Raw genomic sequence first — 19,945 nt, forward strand, 5'->3', positions numbered from 1 at the left:
CGAGTGCTGCAGTGATGGAGGGACAAATAAAACACTTTATAAGAGGAGGAACCAAGGAACCAAGGAGGCTGGAAAACAGTGAAAAGAATCCATAAATATACAGAAGAAAATGAGGTGACAACGAACAGCCAATATGGGATTGTACTGGAGAAAGCAGGTTCAGCAAACCTGCAAACCTACCATCTTCCACACCTAACTGGTCCTACCAAAGACAGGGAAGCAGCAGAGGTGATACTGAGACAAGAAACAGGGCTCAGAAACATTGACTGTGAAGGTTTATAGGTGAGCGCACAATTGGGACTGCATCGCTACTGAATGTAGACAATACAGCCCACCCTCAGGCTGCAGCACTGACTGCTCTGATCAGCCTGGGGGTGGAAGATAAAGACGGGAAGTGGAAAGCTTTGGAGATGGGATTAGAGCTCAAATTGATCTGCAAAGTTGGAGAAATGATGTGAGTTGTTCAGATGGAGTTTAGCCCAGCACACGATGCTATTTTAAAGAAGAAATGTCAATGCCTGTAAGCAAGACAGGTAACCAAGGGCTCAGCAGCGTTTGTGCAGGAGAGGGTTTGGGGCTGGCAACAGATAGTCAAATAGGGCTTGTTCAAGGAAAGAGAAGAATGACAGGGGAAATCAGGAGGAGTTCACCATTATGTAAGAGGCTGCTGCCAAAAGGAAGAGAATGAACTGTCTTTCATGTCTATTGTGACTTGTAATTACAAAGTGCATTAGAGGGAGGGAAAAAAAAGGAAGAAATAAGCCTGACATTGTGAACCATTTTCTGATCATAAAGTTAGCAGAGCACAGACAAGGTGTTCAAGAGTGATTGTGCCATTTCCCTCCCACTGGAGTTCTAGAGGACAGGTCAGACCTATTTGGCAGAAATAATCTCGCCTTTACATCCGGTGATGACTCCTCTGAGTCCTCTCCACAGCCGAGAGCAGAGGATGTGGGAGCAGGCACAGGAGGTGCCCATGGAGGCGGCCAAGGGAACAAGGCACAGGGGGTAATCCAATGGGCAGCATTAGAACACCAGAGAGCACTGGAGGGCTCCTCGTGCAGCCCCAGCTGAGGCCCGGCCTGCTCTCCATGGTGGAGACTGGGATTCCATCACTGCCTGCCTGCATGTGCCCACCCTAGCCCCACAGTGGAGACCTGGAGAAAGGAGCTTCCCAGGGAACCAAATTAAGCGCTCACAAGAGGTGATGAAACAGGGCATCCATATGACTTTTGAGCCCTCACTTCCCATCTAACCTAACCTGGATAGAGTTCCACGAGAGAGGCCACTAGACTGATCATCTGCCAAGTGCTACACGATGGTGACAGGCCAGGCTCAAGCCTGTGGTTTCATGGTGGATCTGCTGTGCAGAGAGCCCCATCTGACTTTCCTGGAACTCTCAAATCCAAAAGATAAGCCCCTCTCTTTGTATCCTCAAGGAGTGCTGAAGTCTCTCAAATCCCATATAAAACAATTGAAGGTAATTCTGTACCTTGCTGGCTCAGGGCTTTAAAATAAACCCAATGGCCATTTGGCAGAATCTGGCTGAATGAATCTGTAAGAAAGCAGAGCAGTAAGTAACGTGACATCTGCTGGTGGTGTTAGTTAAGTGCAGACCCTGCAGCCTGAAGATCCCCTCCCCTTGTCTGAACCAGTAATTTTTACTTGGGACGAAACACTGGACTGAGAAAATCATCCTCAAGCACAGACAGAAACCAAGAGGCTTCCTGCAATGGGACCAAAGCAGCTGGTCAGAAATAGCACAGCTTTATGGCAAGGCTTCCTGTTGCCAGGAGGGCTACCCAGCACACACAGCATCTCTGTGATGGGACAGGCCATGACTGCAAAAAACCCTTCCTGCTACAGGGAACAGAAACCTGACAACAGGAGAGGTTTGACTACCTGGGAATGGGATTGCTACTGATGCTGTGGGAGACAGGCAAGGAGGGGAAAGGCTTCCTGCTGCTGAGCCATGCCAGACCCATGTCCTGCTTTCCAGCACATGGAAGTGATGCAGCGCAGCAGTGATGGGAGTGCATGGGGTGTGTGGTACACGTGGGATATGCTGCAGGCCCACCCAGTGGAGAAGCAGGAAACAGCAAGCCCCACTTACTCCGTTCCTTCATGTCTTGTTAGGATGCAATGTGTAACACTAAGGGCAGAGACTCCAGAGCATCTCGGTGAAGACACAGAGTGAAGGCATAAGAGCACAGACGAAACATGCTTTCCAGTAAAGGCTTTGCCATTTGTTGGTACCCACAGAAATGTTGCTACAGAACCAAACTGAACTGCAGTCAGCAGCTACCTCAGAGCCAAACTAGTGACCTGAAAAACAAAGCCACTGTCAAAACACAAACCACGACAAGATGGACAAACTGGGAAAGTACCTTTTACCTGCTGTGAATGGAAGTCATTTCAAGATCCGGTGTTACGACAAAAGTGGTTTTAAATAAGCAACACCAGCATTCGTATTTGAATGCTTTAGGCTGAGTAACAAGAAATGTCAAGAGAATGCAGGCTGGAATCAAACAATGTTAGTATTTCACTTGAGAACCAGATAAAAACACTTATGTTAACAGACTGTGGCAGAGAGGTCAGATTTAGAAAGTAAAAATGTCCTATGAAGTATGAAAGGCAAATGTGGGAGTGAAGAATTACAGCACAGTCCTGTCATGCCATGCAATGGCAAGATTAAATTGTCTGAAATGGGACTAAAATTGAAGCAAGATCTAGGACAAAACACTATTACAGAAAAATCAATGGAATTGATTTTGAAAAGGCAATAAACAGAGTCAATGGCATCATATTAATTAATGTACCAGAAACGGGATATTTAAAACTACCAGTCTAGATGTAACACTGTGATTTATTAGGTCCTCTATGAATTAAAGTGCTTGACCCCTTCTACTCCCATCCACTTCTCCTCTGCCCCAGGAGACCAGTCAGGAATTCATTGATAAACTCCACAGCATGAGCTGAACACAAACCACTCCTGAAACCTCACTGCTTGAGTGGGATGAGCAGCATCCTCTACTGCCAGAGCAAGGGCTTTGTGAGCATGTACCTGAGTAAATAAAGGCTTCTTCAGACAGCCTCAGCAGCTGCATTGCCAGAGCCATACTGAGACAAGCCAATTTTAGTCTTCCTGCACACTGTTTGCTCGTGCTGTGGCGAGGGAAAAGGTTCTTTACAGTGGTTTAACCTGTAATTAATCACTGTGGAAGCCACCTACAGCATCAATGCAGGCTTTAAGAAACAAACCACACTGGTTTATGCAAGGTCAGCTTAATGAGCCTGCTTCACTAGAATATGAGTATTAGAACCCAGTGTGCTCGAGAAAGAATGTGAGCTTTTACACCTACAAGAACAATTCTATATTTAATTAGGCCTCATTGGAAATCACTGTAATGTATTTGCACAAACACAGGACACTGTGCTCCACCAGCAGGTAATGTTCTTCATTAAAGAGTAAGAACTTTGTGCACCAGGGCAGAGGTGGCCCACCAATGCGGAGAATCCTACCAAGTACAGAGCAACACATTTTGCCATTTTGCTAAGTGATAAAGCACGTTCTGCTCAATGAAACCAACTCACCACTTATTTAGGATGATATTTTTTAATAACGTACCAAAGTAGAAAATTATCTGGGCTCTTCAATTCATTCTGGAAGGAAATTGATGTTCCTTGTGTGTGAGTTGTTCAATTCACTGTAACAACCAGTTATAGTACACAGTGCAAGTCAGAAACATTCTGTGCATCAGTGTTTGGTTCTTAAAGGCTTTAGACCCAGGACACTCCTCACAGCTCCCAATGACACAGGCAAAAGCTGGCTCTGGACCTTGACAGTAACCTCCAGTGGCACCAGGAAGGTGCTTTCAGGAGAAGGTGCAGGACGAAGGGAAGAGTGAACAAAAACATGTGCTGGGCCATTGAAATCATTCACTCCCATATCACTACAGATGAAAGCTCTCCTTTGAAGCAGCACCCACACCTCGAGTCTTACCAGAAGGTGTTAAAGTAACACTGCTGACCGGCCATTCAGCTCCTGGAGTCTGTGAACAGATCATTCCATGGATGTGACAGAGGAACATCAGACTAACACCTGCAGTACAGTCAATGAGATGGAGCGCTCATGTGAAGAAGAACTGTTTTTGCTCTCCCACTTCCCACACTTCAAACAATTCTTGTGACTAACATCCCAAACCAGGTTATAATTCTCGTTTGTGACTGAAGCAAAGACCAAATCCACTAACTGAAGAGTTTTAAACAGATATTTGGTTCAGTAATGAAGTTTCTATTTCAGTAACTGAACTCCATTAATAAAGATAGAAAAAAATCAAACCACCTTTTTCAAAATTCAAGGAAAATTTAATCAATATGCCTTAAATTATTATACAGTAACTACAATACTGACAAGCGTTACATTTTCGAAATGGTGTTTTTCTTGGAAGTACTGCAAAAGAGATTACTCTTTATCTACTAGTATGTGCACCATCAGGAAAAGAAACTCTAGTTGAAATCACCTTCAGAAATCCAAGGTAACATATAGCTACTCAGACATCCAAACGTATTCTTATTTCAAGTGTGATAGAATTACAGATCCCTTTAACTTTTAACCATGTTTTCTAATTCATAATTTAAGTATTTTAAATCCTGAAATACTACCACATCAAATGAACAAATAAATGAGACCAAGGAGCTTCAGAGGACCTTTGTTAAAATATAGAAAATAGTCTAATTGCTTCTGCTCATTTGTGCATTTTGCTCTTGGTAAGAGGGGACTGGAAACAGGTCCTTTATTACTGCAGATTTATTCAGAGTACCCCAGATCTACAGCACCTGCAGTTCTGGTAACTCTTTTGGATGAAAATCTATCCGTTTATAACTGCAACCATTGTCCCTCCCTCAGCCCCCTAGAAACAAATCGAACCAGACAAACACCACCCCCCTCCCCAAATGAACCCCACAGCCTTCAAATAACCAAAAGTTACTTGTCTAAACATAGAGGAATGGGAAAGAAATTACATTAACTTGAGAAGCATGGACACTTATTAAAGCTATAGACACCTCAGGTCAATTGAAAACAGTATTCAGAGTCCTAAAAAAAGTGAACACGAGACATTTGTTTTCATTGTTCCAGATGATTCAAACCAGGTCTAAGTGTCGTGACAGCAACACTACACAGTTGTTTGCAGCTGCTTCTGGTCCAGGTGCATGTCCCAAGTTGATGTTTCCATTTTGGCCCACGGGAGTCCAGCAGTTTGGACAGTCTGTTCAAAACACGGAAATGAGAGCAAAGACCCCATACAGCAGCGCGCAGGGGTATGCTACGAGGAGCTGTTGTCCTTCCATTGCTAAGGCAGAGATAAAGATTTTGGAAGCAGAAAAGCTGCACCAGCCAATGATTGCAGATGTGAAAATAATCCCCAGCATTCCCCTGAAGAGAGAAGTGAAAACAATTCATACCAACCTTGTGTATACCTGCTCAGAGGAGCTGTAACTGGGCTCCTCGCAACACCTCTTACAGATCCCAAGACAAATTTCAGCTTTCATAGTTGACATTAAATGAAATAGCTTCACTAAAGACTTCAGAATGATATTATTCAGTTATGACAGCATAAAAAATGCCCCAAATTAACTCCGTGCATATGAAATGTAGAAGCAGTGAGTAAAGTAACTGGTGCAAGTTCTTTCTTTTCAGTCCCCAATTTCACATGGCTATGAGGAATCACACCAATCTTCTGTCCATCAAATTCAAATTTGCACCTTATAGGATGATTGCTTTTAGACTTTTCAGATTTGACAGATTTGAATACAGAACTGTGAAAGCAGACTCGATATTGTTATTTGAGTCTACGTATTTAAAAGCTGGTAACTGACTTATAGCCAAAGCCAGCATTCACCTACCGTTTATCTACCTGGAGACTGTCAATATTTATGGTTTTACACTTACTAAGGGCTCCTGTCATACTCAAATTCTATGCAGCTTCATCACTGCCTACGAAAATTCCTTTTAATAACTTCCTTCCCCACCTCACAAGAGAGGAACCTACTACCAAATTATAAAGTTTATGTACTTACTGCAAGGAAAACACAATTGCACAACTGGAAAGTAGGATCATTGGTAGAAGACAATATCCGAGGACACTGGCAACGCAGCCAAATGAGACACCCGTCACGCTCATTAAGTTCAGGAGACAAAACATCCCTACACATCCAATTACACTGATGCCATACACATAGCCAAATTGAATTTTACCAGCCTGAAAGTCAAGCAGAGCAATGCAGGTTAGTCACCAGAACAAGTAACACCTCCCACCAACACAGGGATGAGGGCAGAGTGTTCACAGAGCATCTGCACTTTCTCCCTTGTCCCCCACCCCTATATCTAAATTCAAGATTTGGACATCCCACCACGTGAATTCCAGGACACCTGTATGTTCTAGCCATCAAGAGGTACATTTAGACTCACTTCATGTGTCTTGATGAACAGAGTTTGACTGAATTGTTATGCTTTGATCTGAGCTCCAAAAGCCTATAAATTCTTCAGGATTCAATCAACTAACTTCTCATGTGGGCTGCACATTATAATCCCTACAGAACCAGGGTATAAAGACCAAAAAATTGCAGTCTGGGGACTTCTTAACAAAAAAAAGAGCTGAAGTCTAAAACTGCTTCCTTTCTAACACCAAACTGCACTGACATAACAGCATGCACCCTGCAGGGACACAGGACCAGGCAGCCACTGAAGCTGCCACCTTGTGTGGCTTTGAGCTCTGTTATCCACTTACTTCCAGATCAAATTAATGTATAACCCACTTCTCTCCTTCCTCAAGCTCTATGGGAAACATTGGGAAAGTAATAATCTCTTAGGAAAAGAACATTCAATGTATCTATTAGAAACATATTCATTAACTTTACTGGCCTAGTTTCCATAAATAAAGTTACTTATTAGAGTAGGCTTGAAGGCCCCTTGGTACCAAACCACTGTGTTCGTGTTGTAGCAATGCAAAATTTTTGGCAAAAATTAAATGTGGCGCTTCAAGACATTCAGAGAAAAGAGCTTGTTATAACTATAGCTATAACTACTTCAGTGACAAAGACGACGTTTGCTGCTGCTCTGTCATTTCATAATTGACGTTTCTGAGTCATTAAAGTACAATCTTATTTCAATTAAGCTCAACTAAAAAAAGCTGCTGACCTAGTAACAGGCATAAACAATTGAAAGCAGGTTTACTTTACAAGTGTTTCACCAGACTGACTCTTGATACTGAAAGTCATCTCTGACGTGCCAGGTAATTTGGCTTCCCCCCCCCCCCCCGTGTTTCCAAGAATATTAACACACAAACAGGAATCTTTGGCAAATAGTATCTTACCAGTAATAACGTGGCTCCAAACGCTAGACAGAAGACCACTGGTCCAGCCAAATCAGTCTCATTCATGATGCTGCCATCTGCTACTTTTAACGGGTGCAGCACTGTTAGCGTCTTCTGCCAGATGTGATCAAAATTGATCCCCAATTCTACAAGTTACATGAAAAGAATTATGCACGTTCATTTCAGTTTTGCCCTTCCTGTCATTCCCAGCTGCTTCACTCAGCTTATCCCCAAACTGGGAAGAGTTCTGGATTTCAGCCATAAAGCATAAGTTATACCTTCTAATAGAGGAGGCTCATCCTCAAAATTACTTCCATAAAAAGACTGTGCTGAAGTCGAGCTGTACATCTGTGTTGGCTGGTAGATCTGCCCTGTGTAAGGCTGCTGCTGCTGCATCATGTCGGGAGGGACAAATCCACTTTGCTGAGAGTACTCATAGCCTCCATACTGCCTGCAAGGAATGACATCAGATCATGGACAGGCACAGAACTGTATTTTAAACACCTCCCTGCAAAAGCAAAGGTTCTTTTCACAGCAACCAATCCTTCCTTCGTTTTATAAAGTGACATTAGATGATCCCCTACTTGGATCCAGGCTCTCTGGGCACACAGTCACATCCATCTTTCGAACCCTCCCTGTTAACCTAAATGAGATGATTTTTGCTATACGCACTAGTATTGCTTTCTGGGTTCAAGTCGGAGGCCTGGAGAAACAAGCATTATCCGTTGACTGAATCCCTACTACAGGTTGTAACAGAGTTGTAAAATTTTGTGTCTCAAACTTATTTTGATATTGGCCATAAAATACTACTTACATCTGACACCAGCATGGATTTGCTATTTAGAAAGCCTGTTTACAAGCTCACTGTCAGAGAAGGAAGCTTTTCACAAAGACACTTTTGTTCCCCACCATATTTAAAAAAGGAACATAGTAAAAATAAATCAATAGAGAGAAAAGCTGTTTTCTCCTTCCCTTGAGCACCACGCGTGTCAGGCATACAAGAAGAATGGTATGGACATTAACCATGTGATGACCTACAGGACATGATGCAGGGGAGGATAAAACAAGGATTTTCAGTTTCTATTTCACATAGTCTTGATTAAGTACTACCAAATCAAGTTATCCTGCCTTTGGAATACTTTCCATTATAAATGTTGCATGTATAAAAATATATATGTTGGTATGTCTAAGCTAAATCAAAGCTATCCTCTGTTCCTAAACAAACTCCTAAGTTATCTTCACCATTAATCATTTCCAAGTCTGACTACAGAGATTCTGGTACATGTTTCCAAAACATTTAACTGTGAAAACATAAACATGCAGAAGGAAAATCCAGATCTCGCTCTCCTTCCTCTCCCTGCTCCAGCAGAGCTCAGCACAGCACTGAGATCCCTTTCAGGTCACCAATGGGCATCGCCCTGCTCCATCTATTGCAGGGATCCCACGGGTCATGTACCTGACCCAGACCCTCAGCCTGGGGCTGGATATTCCCAGCAGCCTCCTCAGAGCTGCCCCGGCTGAGGAACATCGGCCCCGCTTCCCTGCTGACGCCCAGGAACCACCGCTGACATTGCCAGCTCCTTTATGGAACACTGCAGCTGGTTTTACTGCCTGCAGATGGACTTACAGAACACTGACATTCCCCTTCCCAAAGATTACGCTTACAATCAAGAGAGCCCACGTACCCTTTCTTGCCATTTTTTAATCTCTTGCTTTAAAAGGCAGAAGGCAGAGTACTCAACACACAACTGCTTTATTCCTCCGTTTACAGAGCACAAGTTATGCTGCTCATAGAGCAGAGCAGCAGGAAGCCCCTGACAAGCCACAGCGGGTGGCCGGACTCTAACCCTTTCCTGACCAACCCCAACCCCGATCCCCAGCCCAGCCCAGCCCAGCCCAGCTCAGGCTCTGCACAGGGCACGAGCGGCACACGAGCTCAAAGGCCAGCGGGCCTTACTTGCTGTAGGGCCTCCCGCCGTACTCGTAGGGCTGGCTCTGCTCATCGATGCTGTAACTCGTCTGGAAGAACTCGGTGTTGAAGCTGTCAAACCCGGACATCGCAGAGGATCTGCAACAGAGCAGCGGGGCTCGCGGCGCTGCCCGGCCCGGCCCGAGGGGAGCGCCCCGGGACACCGAGCCCTCCGCCACCCGGCCGCGGGCCCTCCCTCCCCGCCGCCCCCCCCCGCTCAGCCCGGCCCCAGCCGCCGCCCCGCGCCTCCCCCCCGGCCGGGGCAGCCGCCCGCGGACCCACCGACAGCCCCGGGCCCGGCTCCGCTCCCGCCGCCGCGGCCCCTGCGACGTGTCACCCGCGGCACGACCGCTTCCGGGTCAGCGGGGCGGCGCGCCCGCACCGGCCATGCGCAGACCCCGCCCCTGCCCGCGTGGCGCTGGCGCGGGGGCAAGATGGCGGCGGTGGGGGGAGCGCCGGGAGTGCCCTGCCCCGGCCCGTGCGAGTGCCCGGTCAGTCCGGTCACAGCCCCCGCGCTGCACTGTTCACCGTGGTGCTGCTGAGGCTGTGGCGTGCGTGACCGCTGCCTCCCGGTGCGCTGCCCGAAATGGGAAGAAAAGCAAAACCCTGGCTGTAAAATACGTGTAAAGAATCAGCTTGTGCCCGTATCTGTGTGGGCACTAAAGCAGCGTTAGCCCGTGCCTCTGTTCCCTGCTTTGCCTCGTGTGCTGGGACAGCCCCGTGATCCATAGGAAGAGTGACAAGGATCTGCGGTCAGGTGCCCTGGCTTTATCCCCAGGCCACAGCTCCCGTGGTGTTCCCATGGGAGTGGTTTCCCCGTGACCGGTGTGGATGCAGAGGCAGCAGCGTGGGAGCGTTGATGTGAAACTGAAGGAGATGGAGCAGGCTGAGGGGAAAGCGAGCAATCAGCGTTAGCCCTCCTTATCCTTACACACATCCTCATTAAAGAAGGGATTCCTGAGGCCAGGCGGAAGATGTGCTACAGCCATGGATCTGCATGGCATCGTTAAAGCCCAGGCGTTGCCTCACCCTCACAAATAAACTGTAGTTGCTGGGAAAACTGTGGAATGGAGAAGAATGACTGGGACTGTGAGGACACTGACGTGAAGCAGCTCCTTCACAGTCCCTTGTCACTCACTGTTTATCCCCCTGGTTTCACCATTTTGCTCCCATATTCTCATGTAGGGCCAGGGCAGAAGCTGTGCTCAGACTGAGAGGTAGAATTTGTCTGTATTGAGTACTTGAGGTGCTGTGGTGGGCGCAGGAAGCCAGAAGTGTGCATTGCTGGGCTCTGGGCCAGGAGCACCCCGGCTGGGGCAGTTTCTGACACTTCAGAACGAGTGCATGGTGATGGCTGCTGTTCTGTTTCCATTCATTCTGGCCCAGGACACAGGACAGTTATTCTGGTGCAAACTGTCACGTATTTAATCTTCCGGTGAGCTCACTGTATGTCACTGTGGGCCTGTTCCAAGCCTCTCCTGCAGAACCCATTCCATGGTGCAGCCCTGTAGGGCATGCAGTGATGCTGATGACTTGGTGGCCCTTTGCTGAGCCCTGTGACTTTGCTGCAGTTCACTGGACAGTAAAATGAGGCCCAGGTGCAGGCAGTGGGCTCTGTAACTGATCTGCTCGTGAAATGCTCTTTGGCTGGAAATCTGGGGGGATTTGTGTAGATGACCAGATTTTACTGGCAGCTTAGGCTGAGTCCTCTCTGCGCTGGGTATCTCAGCATTGCTGTAGGGTCTCATCTGCTCCAGCTTTACAGGACAAATTTGTACCTGCCTGTTGCAGGGTGCAGCCTGAGACCTGCCTGTGGGTTCAAGGGAAGCTGTGACACTGCAGCCACACCACTGCTGCCTTCCCTGGGGACCCAGGAAGGGTGTCAATGGACAGCCGGGATCACCCAGCCCTGCCTGACGAGGTACAACCTCCACAGGCACCAGTCCTTCCGTTCTGCGGTGTCACAGTTAAGCAGTTACCTGCACAGGGGATCTGGCTTTGCAAAAGGCCAAAATGGCTCCAAGATGGGAAGAGTAAAGATGCTCCTAACATGGGGTACACAGTGCTGAGGTCATGACAGTGCTACCCAGGGAGGTGCAAACTTTGCTTTACCTGTAACATTCAAATTACACCAGTGTTAATAAGAGAATAATTTGAACCGGACTGTGAGCAAAAGTGTCATTGAAACAACTCTGGAAGTGTGGGAGAAGGGAGAAAGGAGGGAGGAGGAAGTCTGCTGAAACAGGCTTTGCTATGGCAGAAAGTGTAAGAGGGAAGGGGGTTCCCTTACAGACGGGTGGCTGAAAACAACCATTATTTGTTTGAGTTTAGTCCTGGGATGCTGCTGTGAGCGCACGAGGTCTCTGTCCCCCTGTACGTGCTGGGTCTGTTGCAGTGCCAGAGCCCCCCAGGACTGTTGGAACAGTGGGAGGCTTTGTTGAACAGTGCCTGTAAAATTCTAAAGGATTTGTCAGCATTGGGTATCTCAGTTCTGGGTCAGAACATTACCGGATGTCCAGCAATCGTGATCTGAATGGGTGGAACATGGGTTTTTCCCTTGCTGTGAGTTTTTGAAAGCCTAGAACGCTGCACACTGCATTTGCTGTGCATTTGGTGTGTGGCAGAAGGAGGGGACAGCTTCCTTGGCAGGAGCTGTGCCCACACTCTGTACATTGCGTGATGGAAAACACATTGTCGCGTGTGTCCTGTTGGATTCGCCTCCTCGTGCCGTGCCCGTGCTCACGCGCGCAGCAGCTGGGAGAGCTCTGCTCTGCCTTTGCCTTCTTGCAATGGAAATGCATTATCCAGTTGAGTTATGAATTAAAGATCAAGGGCAAATCTGGATAATGCTTTACTATGTGCCTGTTAATAAGCCCTGCTTTGTGGCACTTGCTCTTTTGCCAGCAGATCCTTTTCCAAGGGAGATTCTCACATTCAGTGTTTCTCTATGCCTCTTCTTCAAAGCGAGGATGTGTTAGGGCTTTGACTCACACATGCTGCTGGACTGCAGCAGACGGGGTGTGCACTGTGTGCAGTTCACACTGCTGGATCAGTGGACAATGTGCTATTTTAGCTCAGTATCATACTTGCTTTGCTCCTTTTGTGGGAACTCGGTTTCCAGGGGTACCTGAGTGATGGGAAGACTGCTCCATCCCAGGAAGGCTCGTAGCTCTGTGTTGGCCCCATGTTTAGCTTGGAGACTGCTGAGGAGAGCTGGCTGTTACAGCAGATGTGGCTGGAGGATCCTTGGGTGGCACCTTCAAACCATTTCTGATCCAAAGCGGAAGCCTAGAGCTGGGAGTATGGGTTTTCTTTCTTCCTTTTCTGTGTGAATTATTGTGTGTAAAATCCACCCAGAGTGATGAAAGTTCCCATGTGGCTTTTTAGCTGAAATCTTCTGTCCAAAATCCAACTTAGATTGCTTTTTTCTTCTTTCCAGAATTACTCCTTCAGTTTCTGGTACTTCCAATTGGTGCTGCTTGGAGCTCCTCAGCGTCTGCATGGAGTTGCTAAATGCTGATAAACAGCTTCCTATTGCTCATGACAAGTGGGCGACTCGATCGTATTTATAGGTTGTGTATTCATATGCAGGATGGAAGGGAGGTGCACACACAGCCTTGCTACTACACACCTCGCTGGGTACTCCCCTTGCTTTCTAACACTCACCGCTGCCTCTTTTGGGACGCCTTTTTTTAGCACCCACGGAACGCAGTGGAGTCAGTTGTGCCATGATTCCTAATTTAGCACTTTGACATGAGGAGTGACCTCAGCCCTGGGAATGATGTCACGTCACTGGTGCACCGGGTGTAAGGATAGCTCTGCTCTGACTTTGGAGGCTGAATATTCCCCTCGCTGTGCTGGAGGTAGTACAGCATCTGTTCACCTTCCCCTCCACGGGAGCTGCTTCCCTTTCCCAAAGGAGCCGCAGAGCTCTGCAATGGAGCTGCGTGGGAGCTGCGGCTGCACGGTCCTGATGTGCCTTACCTGTGGGGCACAGAGTGTTTCGGTTTCCCTCTCCTGCAGCTGCAACACTGATGGATTTGGGCAACGGCTTGTACTGAGCTGGGAAGCATTATGGGATGCTTTTATTACTGAAGTAATTCCATCAAAGGAAATTATGTTACAGTAAAATGATGGGAACGTCCTGTGTAAAGAAATAAAAGCAGGTGTTGAATTCCTTTCATTTATTATTTGAAAAGTGCAGGTCATTTCTAACACTGTTGTGATCAAAATTCCACAGGTTTTGTTCTTTTCAAAGGGTTATAATTTTTAAACAGACTTGGAGCTTCAATCTGGCAGCATCAGCCCCTCACACGGTGTCAGGATGCTGCACACAAGCTCATCAGGAGTCACAGGTTTTATATGACCTCCCATCTGCACATTAGAGGTACATTAGGTTTCCACTCAGGCCTCAAGCCTTCTGCCAGGTTGTTCTTTGCCTCGTGGTTTGGATCATGACCATTCCGTGGGCTCGCAAGGGGTGTATTTGAACAAGGATCAGTTTTTACTGGGCAGATCCTTCAAGCCCTGCCAGTTGTGGCATCCCTGGCTTTATGAAAACTGATACACATATTATCACAGGATGTTAACTAGCATTAATACGTTCAGGATTTGAAAAGCTGGTGCGATGCTCCTTGCTTTGAACGGGGCAGCACCAGGGAGCTGAGCTCTCAAAGGAAGCCAGTGTTTCACCACTCATTGTAGGTGTTAAAGCCCCTCATTGACCATACCCCTGAGGTCAAACTCCAGGGTGTGATTGACTGTTCCACTCTCACATTTGAATTTGAAAAGTCTGCGAGAGTAAAAATTACTGTTTTCCTGCCTTAGCATTAAAAGTTGTACTTGTGGCACCAGCAGGTTGTGTTCACTGTTACTCTTTTTAATTATGGCCATGTTTTCAGAAGAATCTCACAGAAGTATCTGCAACTTCAGCAGTCAGCAAAGCCAGGCTGCACACAGGGGCTTCCTCACATGCAGATTTCACTCTGAAGCTGCCCCTCCAGCTGTTGGTTAGGGTTTGAGTGAAACGCTTGTATTTATTATAGAATCACAGGATCCCAGACTGGTTTGTGTTGAAGGGACCTTAAAGCTCCTCCAGCTCCAACCCTGCCATGGGCAGGGACCCCTTCCACTAGAGCAGCTTGCTCCAAGCCCCTGTGTCCAACCTGGCCTTGAACACTGCCAGGGATGGGGCAGCCACAGCTTCTCTGGGCACCCTGTGCCAGCGCCTCAGCACCCTCACAAGGAAGAGCTTCTGCCTAAGAGCTCATCTCAGTCTCCCCTCGGGCAGGTTAAAGCCATTCCCCTTGGCCTGTCCCTACAGGCCCTTGTCCAAAGCCCCTCTCCAGGTTTCCTGCAGCCCCTTCAGGCACTGGAGCTGCTCTCAGGTCTCCCCTTCAGGAGCCTTCTCTTCTCCAGCTGCCCCAGCCCAGCTCTCCCAGCCTGGCTCCAGAGCAGAGCTGCTCCAGCCCTCGCAGCAGCTCCGTGGCCTTCTCTGAACTGCTCGAGCAGCTCCATCTTTATCACCGCGGGTAACCTGGTTCTGCCGGAACCGGAGCGTGTGGACGCAGAGCTGGGCTGTGCGGTGCGGTTGTGACCGGCTGCGGGGCCGAGGCGGGCGCGATGCGGGGAGCCCCTCACCGCGCCTCACGGCTTCCTTCCGGCGGCGGCTCTGTGCCTCCCGGCCCGGGGCTGCGCCGTTACCGGCCGGGTCCCGGCGCCGCCGCCCGCGCTCCCCGGTTCCGCTCCGCTCCGCTCCCGCTCGGAGCCGCCGGGACGGTTCTGCGCGATCGCCCAAAGCCGCCAGGTGGCGCTGCCGGCGCGCGCAGGGCCGGGGGCCGCGCCGGGCTCCGACCGCTCCCCCCCCCCCCCGGTCCCCAGCTCCCGTCAGAGCGCACGGAGGTGCGGGACCGCTCCCGCCGCGCCCCCGCACCGGCTCTCGGAGGGCTCCGACCCTCGCCGGGGACATGCGGAGCGCCAGCAGCGGGGGGAGCCCACGGTCCTGCCCCACAGCCACGGGCGGGCGCGCTGGGAGCCCCCTCCCGCCGGGATCCCCCGCCCCGCCCGCCCGCGTCGCCGGCTGAGACCGCGGCGGTGGCTGCGCGGAGCCGGCAAAGGCACGTCCGGGCTGCGGGCGGGCGGGGGACGGGCGCTGGCGGCCGGAGCGGGCGGAGCGGAGCGGGACGAACTTCACCCGAAGTGAGCGGGGCGGCCGCGGCCAGGCGCTGTCTCGGTGCTGGCGCTGTCCGCGGGCTGCCCCCGGCGCTCGCCCGGTCCCGGCCCGACTCCTTTAAGATGATGCAATCGGCATCGCCCGCCGCGCTCCCGGCCCCGCGCCGCTGAGCGGAGCCGAGCAGAGCCCCGCAGCGCCGGCAGCGGGAGCGGACCCCGGCGGAGCGGCCCCGGCCGCGGTGGCCCCGGCGGAGCGATGGCTGTGCCGCCCGCCGCGGAGCCGCCGGAGCCCCGCAGCCCTTAGCGCCGGCTGCGGGGTTTCTGCAAGTCATCTGAGGCTGCCGGAACGCGCGCCCCCCCGGCCCGAGCTCCCCGAGCCCCGTCTGATTCACTCGGGGGTCGTTGCGGGGTTTTTTCTTGCTCTCCCCATCGTGCTGTGTGCTTTGGTCTCTGTCGTCACCTGCCACGGTTAACTTGTGAGTCGGGTTAACTCTTGAGACCTCCACGGATGTTGCTAAGAGCACTTTTCCTGCCTTTGCTGTCCCTTGCTGGGATCGGATTTCGTACTCGCTGGACTCTGTGTGCCTGTCTGTGTGTTCTGAGTGTCTTGAGATTTTGCTTTCCTTTCCAAGAGCTGTGCATTGACTGTGACCAAGGTAAGGCTCGCTGTTCTTGTTCCCTCATGTGCATGTCTAAATGAGATGTTTCCTTAAAGATGAAGTATGTATTTTCCTTTAATCGGTGGAGTCATATGTGGTCCTTCCCTTGATTAGTGCTTGTGAAAAAGCAGTGTAGAACTTGCAAGATGCCAGACCCATTTAGCAGGAGACCTGGCTTGGCTTTCTAAACCGAGCTGCTTTTCTCTGGTGCAGCTTCTGTGATGCTTAAAAGGGTAATTTGTGTCCTGTGTTGTTTTCCCTTTTGACAGACCCATGAAGGACCATAGGCTTGGCTTGACCTTGATTTTGATGGCTTTGTTGGAAGATGTAATGATGTGATCGCGTTTTGTGAAGTGATTGCTCTCCAGCCTCTGTGGCTTAGGGTAGAAGCCACTTCTGCCTCCCTGTCACTCATGGACAGTTTGGGTTTTTTTTGAACAAACCTTTTGGCTGTTTTTCTTTTCTCACTTCCCCTTTGCCCCCTGTTTCTCCTCAGTGTTGGAAGCTTTATTCTACCCTTTAATGTGATTGATAGTCCTGCTGCTTCCTGCTGCTGATTTCTGTTTTGAAGTACAATGGCTCTGAGTGGCAACTGCAGGACTTACCTTCCTTCTCGAGAGCAGGGGTCGGGGCTGCACTCCTTCCCAGAGGTCGTGGAGCTAAATGTGGGTGGCCAGGTTTACTTCACTCGCCATTCCACCTTGGTTGGCACCCCTCACTCCCTGCTCTGGAAGATGTTCACCCCAAAGAGAGACACGGCCAATGATCTGGCCAAGGACTCCAAGGGAAGATTCTTCATCGACAGAGACGGTTTCCTTTTCCGCTACATTCTGGACTATCTCAGGGACAAGCAAGTGGTTCTGCCTGACCACTTCCCAGAGAAGGGCAGGCTCAAGAGGGAGGCTGAGTACTTCCAGCTCCCAGACTTGGTCAAACTCCTGACTCCCGATGACAAGCAGCAAAGCCCTGATGATTTTTGCCACAGTGACTATGAAGAGGTCTCCCAAGGCAGTGACACAAGAATATGCCCACCCTCGTCGCTCTTACCGCCTGATCGCAAGTGGGGATTCATTACCATCGGGTACCGGGGGTCCTGCATTGTGGGCAGGGAGAGCCAAGCAGATGCCAAATTCAGGAGGGTCCCAAGGATTTTGGTTTGTGGAAGGATTGCTCTGGTCAAAGAGGTCTTTGGAGAAAGTTTGAATGAAAGCAGAGACCCAGACAGGGCTCCAGAGAGGTACACCTCCCGGTTCTATCTCAAGTTCAAGCACCTGGAAAGGGCTTTCGACATGTTATCTGAGTGTGGATTCCACATGGTGGCCTGTAACTCCTCGGTGACAGCTTCCTTTGTCAACCAGTACACAGATGACAAGGTCTGGTCCAGCTACACCGAATATGTCTTCTACCGTAAGTACAAGCCATTGCTGAGGGGAATACGACCTGCTTTAAGCTGCTGCCTTCTGTTGGCCGTGCAGTTCTCAAAGCCCAGAGTGCAAATTGCCTCCTGCCTGCCGCGCTCTGAGGCTCATTGGGGTCTGGGGATACGCTTCAGGTTAAGCTTTCGCAGTGTAAGGCAAGGCCGAGCCCGGTGGCTTGGTCCTGGCTAGGTGGCAGCACAGACTGCCAGAAGCGCCCAGCCCTGTGGCTGGAGGGTGCTGCTGCCTCCGGCGGTGTAAATCACGCCTCTGACTGCCCCGCACGCTCTCGAGGCGGCGCGGGATGGAGCCTGAGCCTTGCGAAGACACTGCAGAGTTAATTACAGAAAGTCTTCAGATGGGATTCCATTTACAAAGGTAATGGCTGCTTGGTAATAGTCAGGCGCAGTCAGCCAAGCCATCTGTCAGCAAAGCTGACACACTTGCCCGCAGGGAAGGGAAAACAAAGTCCCGTCCCTGGCTGCTTTTCCACAGGGAGCCTCCTCGGAGCCAGCCGGTGTGCTCTGGAATGAGGGCTCGGAACAGAAGGATGCGGTTGCTGTGCCGTGTTATGCAACATGCCTGTGAGAACCAAACTGGCCTCGGAATGGGAAGTGCCTGCCCTGCTTCCCGCAGTCACAGCGGATCGTATGCTGTTGTGGTGATTCCACCTGATAGCTCTGGCAGGCTCATTAACTTCCTAAGTTGCTGTTCAGGTGGAGGCACCGTTACTAATGGTAACTCCAGGGTAATTTTGATTCTATAATTCCATACCAGAACGTCATTCCACAACTGCTGTGCTTAAATATTTGAGAGGCTCATGCGGCTCTTCCTCCATTTTCACTTCGGGAGGGAGAAGGATGGGGCATTTCCCAGCCCGTTGGTAGAAATGGGCTTCAGGCAGCAGCTGCATTGGCAGCGGGGCTGGGGAAGGTGATGCTCTGCCATGGGCACTGTGTGCGAGGCTCACTGGGACCAGGTTGGTACCAAGGAGAGATGGCAAAAGTTTGGGATGAAAGATGTATTGGGAAGTGAACAGTTTGTGTGTGATACCGGAGTCAGCACCATCTACTCTGGTGTCGGGGCTCAACAGGCAGCCCTGATCTGCTTATGTAATGGTGCTTAAGTTAGCATCCTGAAGCCATCTGTATTTCTGACGTGCATAGATTTACTTAAAATTAGTTTTCTAGCTGGATTTCTTAGCAAAATGGTTCTAAGGTCATGGATTCGCTTACATTCCAACAGGGATGGATGAGTTCTGTTATTAGGCTTCTTCTGCTTGAAATCGCAGTGTCTTGTACAAGTTTTAGGAGGAGAATTACTGTAGTTAAAGGAATGGATTAGGATAAATTGTGTTAGCATTTATATATAAAAATCAGAAAAACAGATGAGTTCCTTATGGGCACCAGGGTTTGCTCATTGAAGGGGGATGGAAGGGGGGTTTGCATGAGTCAGCAAACACAGGCTCCATTTGTGTGTTACTCAAATTCCTACCCTTAGGGATTGCTCCCACATCGCTCCAGCTAGGGCCGGGTACCCAGAGGTGCCTTGGGAGCATTGGAGAGCGGAAGTCTACAGTAGGTGTCACAAATCTTCTCTCACTAGTGCAGGGGAAGCCCGATCCAATTCAGGTTCCTGGAAACCCTTACCCTGGCTTTGCGTTTGGCTCATGCCAGTTCTGTGGACTTCTGACACTGCTGCAGTTTCAGAGATGGGTTTTCCAAAGGGTCCTTCCCCAGGTAAAAGCGAAAGCAGCGACCATGATGCCAAACCACTCTCTTAGCTCTATGCTCCTCACTCTGTTGCGCTCTGTGCCATGGCTGCTGGCTCTGAAGCTGCTGGTGGGCTGCCGAGGTTCTCCAGCCGCGTGCCCGGGGTCTGGCTGCAGCCTGAGAGCCGGCACAGAATGCTCTGGGAGGGAAAGAGCCCCCTTCCCAAGTTTCCAATGTCAGTTCATACCAAATTTCCCCAGATCATGTCATTTGGAACTTTGAGGACCAATAAAATTGACATCTGGTTTTCTGGTGGCATTACATCTTCTCTGCAGCTGCTTAGCCATAGTTACTTAATTAGAAGCTGCCAACTGTGTCTACAGAAGCATTAATTCATCAGGCTGTTGTGAGCAGGTTAATGGGCCTAAGCATGGGAGGTGTCTTATCCAAGTGGTTAGGCAGATGCAGACTCACTCCTGTGAGATGCATGGCCAGAGGGAGTCTTCAGAGATGGGAAAGGAAGGAGAAGGAGGAGGAAGAGAGAGAGGAAGGAGGAATAATAGAGGGAAGAATATATTTCTGAGGCACCAAATACATTGTACAAAAGCTGCTCAGAAGGTAGCTGCCTGCGGTTGGCATGAAG

The 19,945-nt window shown here is 49.7% G+C and overlaps 2 protein-coding genes across 2 annotated transcripts in view; one reads left to right on the forward strand and one right to left on the reverse strand.

Moving 5' to 3' along the window:
- Positions 1-4,346: 4,346 nt before the first annotated feature.
- On the reverse strand, positions 4,347-9,748 carry YIPF5 (Yip1 domain family member 5). The gene is made up of 6 exons (XM_061457147.1): positions 9,628-9,748; positions 9,334-9,444; positions 7,655-7,827; positions 7,377-7,522; positions 6,082-6,263; positions 4,347-5,437 (listed from the first exon to the last, which is right to left on the reverse strand). The coding sequence occupies exons 2-6, from the start codon at positions 9,432-9,434 to the stop codon at positions 5,275-5,277; spliced, it is 765 nt and encodes a 254-aa protein (XP_061313131.1). The 5' UTR covers positions 9,435-9,444; positions 9,628-9,748; the 3' UTR covers positions 4,347-5,274.
- A 5,949-nt stretch (positions 9,749-15,697) lies between these two features.
- KCTD16 (potassium channel tetramerization domain containing 16) overlaps positions 15,698-19,945 on the forward strand; it is a 51,178-nt gene continuing 46,930 nt past the window's right edge. Inside the window, exons 1-2 of the mRNA XM_061457146.1 lie at positions 15,698-16,172; positions 16,445-17,582. Coding sequence (XP_061313130.1) covers positions 16,751-17,582 — 832 coding nt within the window. The 5' untranslated portion in view covers positions 15,698-16,172; positions 16,445-16,750. The remainder of the gene's footprint in view (positions 16,173-16,444; positions 17,583-19,945) is intronic.

This window comes from Pezoporus flaviventris, unplaced genomic scaffold, assembly GCF_033815535.1.
Source record: "Pezoporus flaviventris isolate CSIRO_AGI_PZ_B2104156 unplaced genomic scaffold, CSIRO_AGI_Pfla_v1 ptg000023l, whole genome shotgun sequence".
Lineage (NCBI taxonomy): Eukaryota > Metazoa > Chordata > Aves > Psittaciformes > Psittacidae > Pezoporus > Pezoporus flaviventris.